The sequence below is a fragment of the Triticum dicoccoides genome, chromosome 3B (genome assembly GCF_002162155.2).
Source record: "Triticum dicoccoides isolate Atlit2015 ecotype Zavitan chromosome 3B, WEW_v2.0, whole genome shotgun sequence".
Classification (NCBI taxonomy): Eukaryota; Viridiplantae; Streptophyta; class Magnoliopsida; order Poales; family Poaceae; genus Triticum; species Triticum dicoccoides.
The window spans coordinates 714,827-727,152 of NC_041385.1; the positions used below are offsets into that span (position 1 = coordinate 714,827).

The 12,326-nt window shown below is 43.8% G+C and overlaps 1 protein-coding gene across 1 annotated transcript; it reads left to right on the forward strand.

Annotated features, from left to right (window-relative positions):
- The first annotated feature begins 592 nt into the window (after positions 1-592).
- Positions 593-2,773, forward strand: LOC119274234 (transcription factor bHLH168-like). The gene is made up of 2 exons (XM_037554901.1): positions 593-1,036; positions 1,908-2,773. The coding sequence occupies exons 1-2, from the start codon at positions 749-751 to the stop codon at positions 2,343-2,345; spliced, it is 726 nt and encodes a 241-aa protein (XP_037410798.1). The 5' UTR covers positions 593-748; the 3' UTR covers positions 2,346-2,773.
- The last annotated feature ends 9,553 nt before the right edge of the window (positions 2,774-12,326 follow it).

A 12,326-nucleotide genomic window follows, 5' to 3' on the forward strand; every position in this document is an offset into this window, starting at 1 on the left:
CAACAATCTGGTTGCGGGGCGAACCAACTTGTGGTTGGATGGTTAGAGGGACTGTGGTATCCCCAGCCCACCATCGTTCAAATCTTGGTGCTCGCATTAATTTCAGGATTTTCGGTGATGCGTATCCAGTGGGAGGAGACGTTCCCGTCAAAGACGAAGTGCCTATAGTGACTTTGTAAATTTCGGAGATGGTCATAGGAATAGGGTGTACGTTTGTGCGTTCATAGGGGTGAGTGTATGCGCGTGTATATGAGCGCTTGCGTCTGTACTGTGTTAAAAAACAATCTGCTTGCGGTCGGCGGGCTGCATGTAGTGGAGGGAAAGCAGAGGATCATGGGTTGGTGGGACCCACACGAAAACAAACACGTTCCGGTGGACCCGGACCAGAGGGAGAGGGGGTTGACCTCTGACCACCACCACTCAACTGATTCGTTCTATCTCCATTTCGATCTTTCTTTTTCCTTTTTTAGCTGCATGCTTGCTCCATTTTCTTAATTATTAATCAGTCGCCGTCCGTCCGTCTTGCTCCTCCCTCCGTCCACAACAGAGCAGGGCAAGCCGCTCCGGCTGTATAAATAAGCTCCCCAGCTCACCCACCAGCTCACCTCAGCCTCAGCTCCCACCTTCTTCAATCAAATCCATCCCTACACCAACACCAACACCAGCACCAGCACCAGCTTCAACCCAATCCACTACCTCCCTCCTCCTTGAGAGAGAGACACCAACCGCAACTCGGCTCAGCACGCCGATGAAGAGCAGGAGGCAGAACGGCCGCGGAGGAGCCGCCGCCGGCGCCATGGCGCTGGACGGGAGCCACACCCACACCCACACCACAAGCAGCGGCTGCGGCGCCGGTGGGGTAGGAGGAGGAGGAGGTTGCAGCAAGATGGAGCGCAAGGATGTGGAGAAGAACCGGCGGCTGCACATGAAGGGCCTCTGCCTCAAGCTCTCCTCCCTCCTCCCCGCCTCCTCCTCAGACCACCACCTCCGCCATTATTCCACTTCTTCCTCTTCCTCGCCGCCCTCCAGCAGCAAGGTACGTCAAAAACTACCTACCTTAAGCATCCTCCTCCACTTCTCTTCTCTTCTCTTGTCGTGTCCTCTTCTGTTGATTCGGCAGATTAGAGCATGCAGCTCATGCCGCTAATTCACCACTATTACCAAGCACTAGTGACATACATACATACATACATACAGTAAAGAATACAGTATTTGCCTTTCTCTCTGTCTTTATAATAAAGAATACTCATAGATGTGCGGCGTAATATACTCCAGTTTTCTGAAAACAAAAACACACACATAAATATAAATATACTTCTTCCCCGGTCCACTCAATTATTGTGCTCTCTCTGTCTCTCTATCTTTCTGTCCGAAATTGGTTGGTGGTGGCGACGTGCACACCAAGATAGTGAGTATTTCCACACGTGGCTTTGTGGTCAACAAAATCCTCTAAAGATCTGTCGACAATAATCATTTCACCCACCTACTCTACACAAGATTGCAGGCAGATGAATCTCCTGATTCGAGGCACATGCCTTTCTCTTCCTCACAAAAAACTTAATTTCTTCTGTGTGTGTCTATCAGTGGATCACAAGTACAAGATTATCAGTGGATCATTTTCTTTATTTTACTACAAGTAGCCACTACTAGCTACTCCCTCTGTTCCTAAATATTTGTCTTTCTAGACATTTCAAATGACTACTACATACGGATGTATGTAGACATATTTTAGAGTGTAGATTCACTCATTTTGCTTCGTATGTAGTCACTTGTTGAAATGCCTAGAAAGACAAGTATTTAGGAACGGAGGGAGTAGAAAGCACAAGATTGTTTGTGTTTGTGTGTATGTGCAAATTGATCAACCGCATGATCTGACGACGACGACGGCTTTGCTTCTGCCTCTGCAGGACGCGGCGACGCAGCTGGATCAGCTGGACAGCGCGGCGGCCTACATCAACCAGCTCCGGGGCCGCATCGACGACCTCAAGCGCCGCAAGCAGGCCGCCCTCTCCGGCGGCTGCTCATCCTCCGTCTCCGCCGGCGACTACAAGCCACAGACTACGGCGTCGCTGCCGGTGATCGAGGTTAGGCACCAGGACGGGACTCTGGACGTGGCGCTGGCGAGCGAGGCCGGGCGGCCCTTCCGGTTGCACGAGGTGATGGCGGTGCTTGAGCAGGAGGGCGCTGAGGTGATCAGCGCCAGCTTCTCCGTGGTGGGCGACAAGATCTTCTACACGGTCCACTCGCAGGCGCTCTGCCCCCGCATCGGCCTCGACGCCGGCCGCGTCGCCCAGAGGCTGCGCGGCCTCGCCGCAGCCGCCACCGTCTCGTCCCTCCTGACATGATCTATCTTTTTTGCCATGGCGACCGGACCGACTGACTGCTGACCGTAGGGTAGCTGACGCGCGGATGCAAGGGTGGTGAATGGAGCTGGTTGATTTGCACTTGTGCTGCAGATGAACAATTTTTTTCATCAGTCGGGTCGGGGCAGCAATGTTCTACGTGACGATGTTTGTTTCAGCTTAAGATTCCCTCCTTGTACCGGTGTTCTTCCTGGCTGTGGCTATTGGTGCGGGGTTTGGTTGGCTAATGCTAATGGGTGAGTGAGCTTCAGGTCTGTCTGAAATTTAGCGTGCAGCTGCTTATGTATATACTTGTGAGAGCCTCTTTTTTTTTGACAAGTTGAGTTTTTCCAGAACGCCTTGAGGGACTAGATGACCGAATGTTAATGAATGATTCAGTGAGTGCAACACAACATTCAGCTGTGATGGCATGTCTTGAAGTGTAGTTTCTTCAAAGATTAGCTCTGAGACTGAGAGGTTGATTGTGCCTTTGACCTTGAGGCGTAGCAGAGACGAGAGCAGCAGCATATCCGAGAACCAGTGCAGTGAGGGGATCGATTCCCTGAACGCCGCACCTCTTGTTTTCTCTGCGATTACACCATGTGTATATCCGAGAACCAGTGCAGTGAGGGGATCTGCTGCTCTGCTCTTCCTTTTCTCCATGGATATGATCATCTTGTTCCACACCACACCACGTGCAGAGAGCCTTCCCTGAGATGCATATCTGCATTCAGGGAGACTGAGCTGCGTGCGTGCGTCAACAGGGAACAAACCCAAGAAATCGTGAGGGTAAAGGTAGCTACCCACCCACCCACCGTGTGTCAACAATCTCTCTATTATTGTAGTGCAAAACAACAAGAAGAAATTGCGGCCGGCAACAAATTCAGTCATAATTTATCAAAGATTCCGACACATGTTTGAAACTTACCACAAATACGGACTAAATCCTGATTGGGGGTGATTTTAACATTATCTATAGACGGAAGGAAAAAAACAATGATAACTTTGACGGCAGATGGTCGTTTATGTTTAATATAATTATTGAAAGCTTAGACCTTCGAGAGATTGAGCTTTCTGCTAGAAAGTTCACTTGGGCCAACACATTACCAGTCCCGACCTTTGAGAAGCTGGACCGGGTCCTAGCGAGCGTCGAATGGGAACTGAAGTTTCCCCTTGTGACGGTCCAATCGCTCTCTCGCGCAATCTTGGAACATACCCCTTTGTTGGTTGACTCGGGAAAGGCAACGCATGTGGGGAATAAGAGTACGTTATCTTTCGAATCAGCGTGGTTTGAAACAGAAGGATTTCTGGATCTAATAGCAAGAGAATGGGCTAAAGATTCAGGAAGGAGAACGAGTGTTGAGCGATGGCAAAATAAGATCAGACATTTGAGGCAATTCTTGCGGGGTTGGGCTAAACATCTGAGTGGGATATATAAGGTTGAGAAGGAAATGCTACTTTTGCCTATTCAATCCCTAGATTTAAAAGCTGAGTCCTCCATATTAGATACCAGAGAACTGGAAACTAAAGTGGAGGGGGAGTTAAGATTAAAAGAACTGCTCCGTGAAGAGGAATTGAAGTGGGCATCGTGAGCTAAAGTTCGCAAGATCGTCCAAGGGGATGATAACACGCAATTCTTCCACATGATTGCGAATGGCAAGCACCGAAAGAAGAGAATCTTTCAGCTTGAGCAAGATGAGGGAACGATTTTAGGGCAGGAGAACCTAAAGGAATATATCACCAATTACTACAGGCAGCTGTTTGGGCCTCCTGAGGACAATTTTGTTTCTTTGGATGAGTCGAGGGTTGAGGATGTTCCTCAGCTCGCAGTTGATGAGAACAACATTTTGACAGTCTCTTTTTCAGAGAAAGAGGTGTTTGAAGCAATTTCCCAAATGAAAAATAATAAAGCTCCAGGACCTGATGGTTTTCCGGCAGAGTTTTATAAAAAGTGCTGACACATCATTAAGGGGGACTTGCTCCCGATGTTCCGGGATCTTTTCTTGGGACAGTTGTAGTTGTTTCACTTGAATTTCGGCACAATCACTCTGCTCCTAAGAAAACAGAGGTTTTGATGATTGAGCAATTTAGGCCGGTCTGTCTTCTTAACGTTAGCTTTAAAATCTTTACCAAAGTTGGGACTAATAGGCTTACACAGATTTCGCATTCTGTGATGCAGCCGTCCCAAACTGCTTTCATGCCGGATAGGAACATCCTAGAAGGGGTTGTGGTTCTGCATGAAACGCTCCATGAAATCCACACGAAAAAACTGATGGGGTGGTTTTCAAAGTGGATTTTGAGAAAGCGTACGACAAGGTAAAATGGCCATTTCTTCAGTAGGCTTTGCGTATGAAAGGATTCGACCAGGCCTAGAGAGACCAGGTAGACTCGATCACGCAAAAATGGAGTATTGGAATCAGGGTTATATTTGTGAGTAGGCACGAAGCGGGCTCTCATGACTTCCTTCATTTCTTCCCAAGTTGTGATTGGTGGTTCGCCTCTTGTATGTCGTCGCTCGACCACTTGTTCCCACCAAATGAGGATGTAGTCTTGGAACTCGAGGGAGGCCATGGCGATCTTCTATTCCAAACACTTTTGCCCTTGTTTTGGACTCTAACTTGCATGATTTGAAAGAAACTAACCCGGACTGACGCTGTTTTCAGCAGAACTGCCATGGTGTTATTTTTGTGCGGAAATAAAAGTTTTCGGAATGACTTGAAAATCCACGGAGCAACTTTTCAGAATTAATAAAAAATATTGGCGAAAGAATCAGCATGAGGGGCCCCACACCCTGTCCACGAGGGTGGGGGCGCGTCCCCTGCCTCGTGGGCTCCCTGGACATCCACCGACCTCAACTCCAACTCCATATATTTGCTTTCGCGGAGAGAAAAATCAGAGAAAAAGTTTCATCGCGTTTTACGATACGGAGCCGCCGCCAAGCCCTAATCTCTCTCAGGAGGGCTGATCTGGACTCCGTTCGGGGCTCCGGAGAGGGGGATTCGTCGCCGTCGTCATCATCAACCATCCTCCATCACCAATTTCATGATGCTCACCGCCGTGCATGAGTAATTTCATCGTAGACTTGATGGACGGTGATGGGTTGGATGAGATTTACCATGTAACCAAGTTAGTTTTGTTAGGGTTTGATCCCTAGTATCCACTATGTTCTGAGATTGATGTTGCTATGACTTTGCTATGCTTAATGCTTGTCACTAGGGCCCGAGTGCCATGATTTCAGATCTAAACCTATTATGTTTTCATGAATATATGTGAATTCTTGATCCTATCTTGCAAGTCTATAGTCACCTATTATGTGTTATGATCCGACAACCCCGAAGTGACAATAATCGGGATACTTCTCGGTGATGACCGTAGTTTGAGGAGTTCATGTATTCACTAAGTGCTAATGCTTTGGTCTGGTACTCTATTGAAACGAGGCCTTAATATCCCTTGGTTTCCACTAGGACCCTGCTGCCACGGGAGGGTAGGACAAAACATGTCAAGCAAGTTCTTTTCCATAACCACGTATGACTATATTGGGAATACATGCCTACATTACATTGATGAATTGGAGCTAGTTATGTGTCACCCTATGTTATAACTATTACATGAGGAATCGCATCCGACATAATTATCCATCGCTGATCCAATGCCTACGAGCTTTTCACATATTGTGCTTTGCTTATTTACTTTACCGTTGCTACTGTTATAATTACTACAAAACTGCTACCGTTACTTTTGCTACCGTTACCGTTACTTCCATACTACTTTGCTACTAAATAGTTTGCTGCAGATACTAAGTTATCCAGGTGTGGTTGAATTGACAACTCAACTGCTAATACTTGAGAATATTCTTAGGCTCCCCTTGTGTCGAATCAATAAATTTGGGTTGAATACTCTACCCTCGAAAATTGTTGCAATCCCCTATACTTGTGGGTTATCACGCAACTTTCGCTGGTGCATTACACCCACCATATACCTTCCTTAAAACAGCCACCATACCTACCTATTATGGCATTTCCATAGCCATTCCGAGATATATTGCCATGCAACTTCCATCATCATCATATACATGAGTTGAGCGTTCATTGTCATATTGCTTTGCATGATCGTAAGATAGCTAGCATGCTATTTTCATGGCTTGTCCGTTTTTTGATATCTTTGCTATGCTAGATCATTGCACATCCTGGTACACTGCCAGGGGCATTCGTAGAGTCATCATGTATTAGTTTATCGAGTTGTAATATTGAGTTCTAAGTAAATAAAGTGTGATGATCATCATTATTAGAGCATTGTCCCATGTGAGGAAAGGATGACGGAAGCAATGATTCCCTCACAAGTTGGGATGAGTCTCCGGACTTTATGAAAAATAAAAGAGGCCAAAGAAGCCCAAATTTAAAAAAGAGGCCAAAGAAGCCCACCAAAAAAATTAAAAAAAAAGAGAAAATAAAAAAATGAATGAGAGAGAAAGAGAGAAGGGGCAATGCTACTATCCTTTTACCACACTTGTGCTTCAAAATAGCACCATGTTCTTCATAGAGAGAGAGTCTCCTATGCTTTCACTTTCATATACTAGTGGGAATTTTTCATTATAGACTTGGCTTGTATATTCCGATGATGGGCTTCCTCAAATGCCCGAGGTCTCCATGAGCAAGCAAGTTGGATGCACACCCACTTAGTTTTCAGTTTGAGCTTTCATACACTTATAGCTCTAGTGCATCCGTTGCATGGCAATCCCTACTCACTCACATTGATATCTATTGATGGGCATCTTCATAGCCCGTTGATACGCCTAGTTGATGTGAGACTATCTTCCTCCTTTTTGTCTTCTCCACAACCACCATATTCTATTCCACCTATAGTGCTATGTCCATGGCTCACGCTCATGTATTGCGTGAAAGTTGAAAAAGTTTGAGAACACTAAAGTATGAAATAATTGCTTGGTTAATTCCGGGGTTGTGCATGATTGAAATATTTTGTGTGGTGAAGATGGAGCATAGCCAGATCATATGAATTTGTAGGGACAACTTTCTTTGGCCATGTTATTTTGAAAAGACATGGCTTTATTAGTATGCTTGAAGTATGATAGACTATTGCTTTGAAACACTCGTGTCTTAATATTCGTGCCATGATTTGATTACATGATCAAGATTATGCTAGGTAGCATTCCACATCAAAAATTATCTTTTTTTATCATTTACCTACTCGAGGACGAGCAGGAATTAAGCTTGGGTATGCTGATATGTCTCCGTCGTATCTATAATTTTTGATTGTTCCGTGCCAATATTCTACAACTTTCATATACTTTTGGCAACTTTTTATACTATTTTTGGTACTAACATATTGATCCAGTGCCCAATGTCAGTTCCTGTTTGTGGCATGTTTTATGTTTCGCAGAAACCCCATATCAAATGGAGTCCAAACGGGATAAAAATGGACGGAGAATATTTTTGGAATATTTATGAATTTTGGGAAGAAGAATCAACGCGAGGCGGTGCCCGAGGGGGCCACGAGGCAGGGGGCACCCACCCCCCTAGGGCGCGCCCCTGACCCTTGTGGGCACCCCGTAAGGCGGTTGCTGCTCTTCTTTTGCCGCAAGAAAGCTAATTTCTAGAAAAAAAATTATGGCGAAGGTTTCAATCCAATCAGAGTTACGGATCTCCAGGAATATAAGAAACGGTGAAAGGGCAGAATCAGGGAACACAGAAACAGAGAGAGACAGAGAGACAGATCCAATCTTGGAGGGGCTCTCGCTCCTCCCATGCCATGGAGGCCATGGACCAGAAGGAAAACCCTTCTCCCATCTAGGGAGAAGGTCAAGGAAGAAGAAGAAGAAGAAGGGGGCTCTCTCCCCCTTGCTTCCGGTGGCGCCGGAACGCCGCCGAGGCCATCATCATCACCGCAATCTTCACCAACACCGCCTTTATCTTCACCAACATCGTCATCACCTTCCCCCATCTATATTCAGCGGTCCACTCTCCCGCAACCCGATGTACCTTCTACTTGAACATGGTGCTTTATGCTTCATATTATTATCCAATGATGTGTTGCCATCCTATGATGCCTGAGTAGATTTTCGTTGTCCTATCGGTGATTGATGAATTGCTATGATTGGTTTAATTTTCTTGTGATTATGTTGCTGTCCTTTGGTGCCCATCATATGAGCGCGTGTGTGGATCACACCATAGGGTTAGTTGTGTGATGATAGGACTATGTATTGGAGGGCAAGAGTGACAGAAGCTTCAACCTAGCATAGAAATTGATGCATACGGGATTGAAGGGGGACCAATATATCTTAATGCTATGGTTAGGTTTTACCCTAATGAACGTTAGTAGTTGTGGATGCTTGCTAATAGTTCCAATCATAAGTGCATAAAATTCCAAGTCAGGGATGACATACTAGCAGTGGCCTCTCCCACATAAAACTTGCTATCGGTCTAGTAACGTAGTCAATTGCTTAGGGACAATTTCACAACTCCTACCACCACTTTCCCACACTCGCTATACTAACTTTATTGCTTCTTTACCTAAACAGCCCCTAATTTTTATTTACGTGCTCTTTATATTCTTTCAAACCTATCCAACAACACCTACAAAGTGCTTCTAGTTTTATACTTGTTCTAGGTAAAGCGAAGGTCAAGCGTGCGTAGAGTTGTATCGGTGGTCGATAGAACTTGAGGGAATATTTGTTCTACCTTTAGCTCCTCGTTGGGTTCGACACCCTTACTTATCGAAAGAGACTACAATTGATCCCCTATACTTGTGGGTTATCAGTGGTATGATCCAAGTACGGAAAATATGTTAGCTCATGTCTCTCCTTCATATAAAATTGCAATTATGATTACTGGTCTAGTTATCAATTTCCTAGGGACAAATAACTTTCTTGTGTGTCATAAGCTTTCTATCAAACAACTAACTTTTATTATCTTGCAATTTATTCGTAGTTTTATTCTCGCAAAATACTTCTAGTTTTATACTTGTTCTAGGTAAAGCGAATGTTAAAGTGTGCGTAGAGTTGTATAGGTGGTCAATAGAACTTGAGGGAATATTTATTCTACCTTTAGCTCCTCGTTGGTTTCGACACTCTTATTTATCGAAAAAGGCTACAAATGATCCCGCAACAATGTTGATGGATGTCTGCTCTTCGTACTCGGAGTATGTTAGCTCACTGACACTCTTATTTACATATGTTAGTGATGGATTCATTTCCAGGTGCTTCATACTCTGAGTTGGCCTTGCAACAATGTTGGTGGATGTCTGCTCTTCTACCTTGTGTCCACCTTTGCAGAAGTATGTGCCAAGTCTTTGGAAAATTCCTTCTTGGCATTCTTGGGCTGAACGAACGAGGCTCATCAATTAGTAATATTAAGGGGTGGGGGGTAGTCAGCCTAGCCCATATGACTGGCAGCCGAGGTGGTAAGTACCCCTAATCCACGACTCCATTACAAAACAATCATCACAATCAGTTCACTGTGTACACATGACAAATAACATTTTTACATGTTGCATATTACATATCTATGCAAGAACTTACAATACAAACCAAAATGATTTTTCCAACCAACTCCCAACTAGATACTAGTAATTTTGTAAACACCTCACTCAGACATACTTTCCATACAACTACCTAAGTGACAAAGATGTGATATGATTATAATAACATTACACGAGTAGAACATAACCATAACAAAGCGAAAACCTCGCACATAAGATGCTACTTGATTTGCATTCTTCTAACTATCGAGGTAATGCCCTGTAAGGGCTATCATTGTGATCAACTTTACAATATGCAAAGGCCACATAGAATTATGTGTCTCCTTGATAATCTAAACCCTAGCGTTCTCCTCCCTAGGGATATGCAAAATTATGAGACCAAAAACTCAATGCAAGTGGCCAATGTCTTCGTACAGTTAAATGACTAGAGATTTGGAGTCCAACCTTTATACTAAATACTTATACTTCCACACACCACATTTGGCAAAAGAAATATATTTTTATTTACATGATATTTAGCATATAATTATTACTATTGTTATTCACATAATTGTGTTGGTGGTATAATAAATCATAAGTTAATAGTTAAATAATTCTATCATAAAATACAATAGCGCTAAATGTTTAACATGATTTCTGACATAAATTATGTTATTTACTCTTGTCTAGATTTGTATAATCAATGTATTGTGTTCCATTTAAATTTGAATAGGTTATAAAGTCAGAGTAATGTTTTCCGACTATATCTATAGTAGTATGCTTATATGTGTTTGTGTGTGTATATATATAATTAAATATCTTGATAGAGTGTTCTATAAAGTACAAATTTGAAATAACGTTTTCTAGAGTAGGATTGTCTAGCTTAGTTGTAGTAAGAGAATTTTCTTGAGTGTAAGATGCGTCAGTAGGTTGTTACCTTTTATTCTAATCAGGGTCTCGCTAGTTACCGTTGCTCATTTTTAAAATTTTGTGCACGGTTATGTCCTTGAGGGTTTATAACTGGTCAAAGAGTATGTGTATTTTTTTCTATTGTCATGCATGTAACATCAATGTTAGTAATGTGTAGAAAAATAAAAACCAAATCTGAAGTTTTCAGCATTGCTTTTACTTGCTTTCACAAATAGTCTTGGCATGTGGTGCATTCAGTGATCTCTTCTAGGGCAATAATTGATTGCTCATGGCCATGGCCATGATGTAGCGGTACTCCATCAGAATAGGTGTAAAATAAACATGTATATTGTGCCGTATTGAGCCAGTTAAAGAATTTTCATCCATTTTCCAACCATTTTCTGTCCAACCGGATCACGACGCAGATCAACGACGGCAGGAGTTTGCGCAGGTGCATGGCCCCGCACCTGGGTGCCCCTGCGAATTTCCGGATTCATCAATCATAGATTTATATAAACTGATTGATATTTGCCTAATTAGCCGTAGATTTTTGCATGACTCATCAGTCATAGATTTGTATAAACTGACTGATTATTCGTCAATTAATCATAGGTTTTGGGGGCACGTTAGACGGTAGACCATTAATTAGCGATTGCAATCAAAGCGATGTCTCTTTCCAATCTGAATGTCTCTCTGCAAGCTTCTCATCCAAACACTTTAGGGAGAAAATCCTTGGAGAGTAATTATTCAGAATACAATCTTTTCATATTATTTGAGGGGAAATATTTTCGGTCAATCTATTTATCATTTGTCATGGCAGTACAAAGAAGATCACAAGAAAAAATAATACAAACAGGTCTGTAGACCATCTACCGACGATTACAAGCACCAGGGTGAGCCAAAGGGGCGCCACCATCAACACCCCTCGCTCACCGGAGCAAGACAAAACTTTGTTGTACTAGACACTCCAAAAGTCATTGTGCTAAGACCCCACAAGTCCAGCGCAACAGAACAATAGTTGTTGCGGATGAAGAGAAGTATAGATCGGAAGAATTCAACATGTAGACACATAAACGAAGACTGAAGACAAGCACCAACCGAATCCCGTGAGATCTGCTGGAGACACATGTCCATACACCCACCAACAATGTTTCACACATCGCCGGGCTGGGCCGGGGCCGGGGGGTTGTTATGATCTCACCTTCCTGAACTGGACGCAAATGTTAAACGAACTCGAAAAAACGAAGCAACATCCCTCCTGGGGCAAGGACCATGACCATAGGGCTACCGGGGACGAGGTGGACCAGCGGCGGCGCCGACGGAGGGCAAAGAAACCCTAAGATTTTCTTTTTTGGTTCTTATTAGGAGAGAAGGCGCGGCGCTGCGTCGAATAGATGCGTTTTGGACCATACAATCTTTTCATACAAAAACCATGTACTAGCTAGTATGGTTTTGAAGGTACGCGTCATATATGTTTCATTCCACTATCACATTATTTTGGTGTACAAGCATGGAGGCAAATCCCAGAGAAACATTACACAAATGCAACACTACATAAGCGTACGTACATTTTCTTGTCTGAGATACTACTTCTATACTAGT